We start from the raw sequence: 499 nt of genomic DNA on the forward strand, positions 1-499 counted from the left end.
TCACAGAAAAACACAACTTTTTTAAAAATCTTAATGAAGGTTTAAAGGAAAATTATCAGAGAATACAGTATATGATGCACTTTTTTTATATAGAGCCTTTCCTTTGAAGTTTGATAACCATATAATCATGACAATATTTTTTTATCTGATCTTAGAAAGTACTGCTATATATTTTCCATTAAGCACTAAAGACTAGATGAACAAATTGTTTACTTTTTTTGTTTTCAGAATCCTATTGGTCAAATCAATATGAGGGATGCCCGTGTGGAGGAAGTCGAAAAGGTTTCTGATTCTGAAGGGGATGACCCTGCTGATGATGACACTCCCAAGGAGGATCTGACAATTGGTATATTCCCATCACACCAAGGTCCAACATACCTCATTATGCCCAATAAACAGGATAAGGTAAGGTTTTCTTCTGATTGCATTATCAAAGAAGAAGACTAACAGTAGAATAAAGTAACAAAGTATGAAGTATGAAGCGATTAATTGCATCACT

General features: G+C 33.3%; 1 protein-coding gene across 5 annotated transcripts in view; it reads left to right on the forward strand.

Moving 5' to 3' along the window:
* LOC119585161 (uncharacterized protein CG43867-like) overlaps positions 1-499 on the forward strand; it is a 37878-nt gene that overhangs the window by 25216 nt on the left and 12163 nt on the right. For all 5 annotated transcript variants that reach the window (XM_037933792.1, XM_037933794.1, XM_037933795.1 and 2 more), the window contains one exon: positions 229-405. In XM_037933792.1, coding sequence (XP_037789720.1) covers positions 229-405 — 177 coding nt within the window. The remainder of the gene's footprint in view (positions 1-228; positions 406-499) is intronic.

Source organism: Penaeus monodon, chromosome 19, assembly GCF_015228065.2.
Source record: "Penaeus monodon isolate SGIC_2016 chromosome 19, NSTDA_Pmon_1, whole genome shotgun sequence".
NCBI classification, from domain to species: Eukaryota; Metazoa; Arthropoda; class Malacostraca; order Decapoda; family Penaeidae; genus Penaeus; species Penaeus monodon.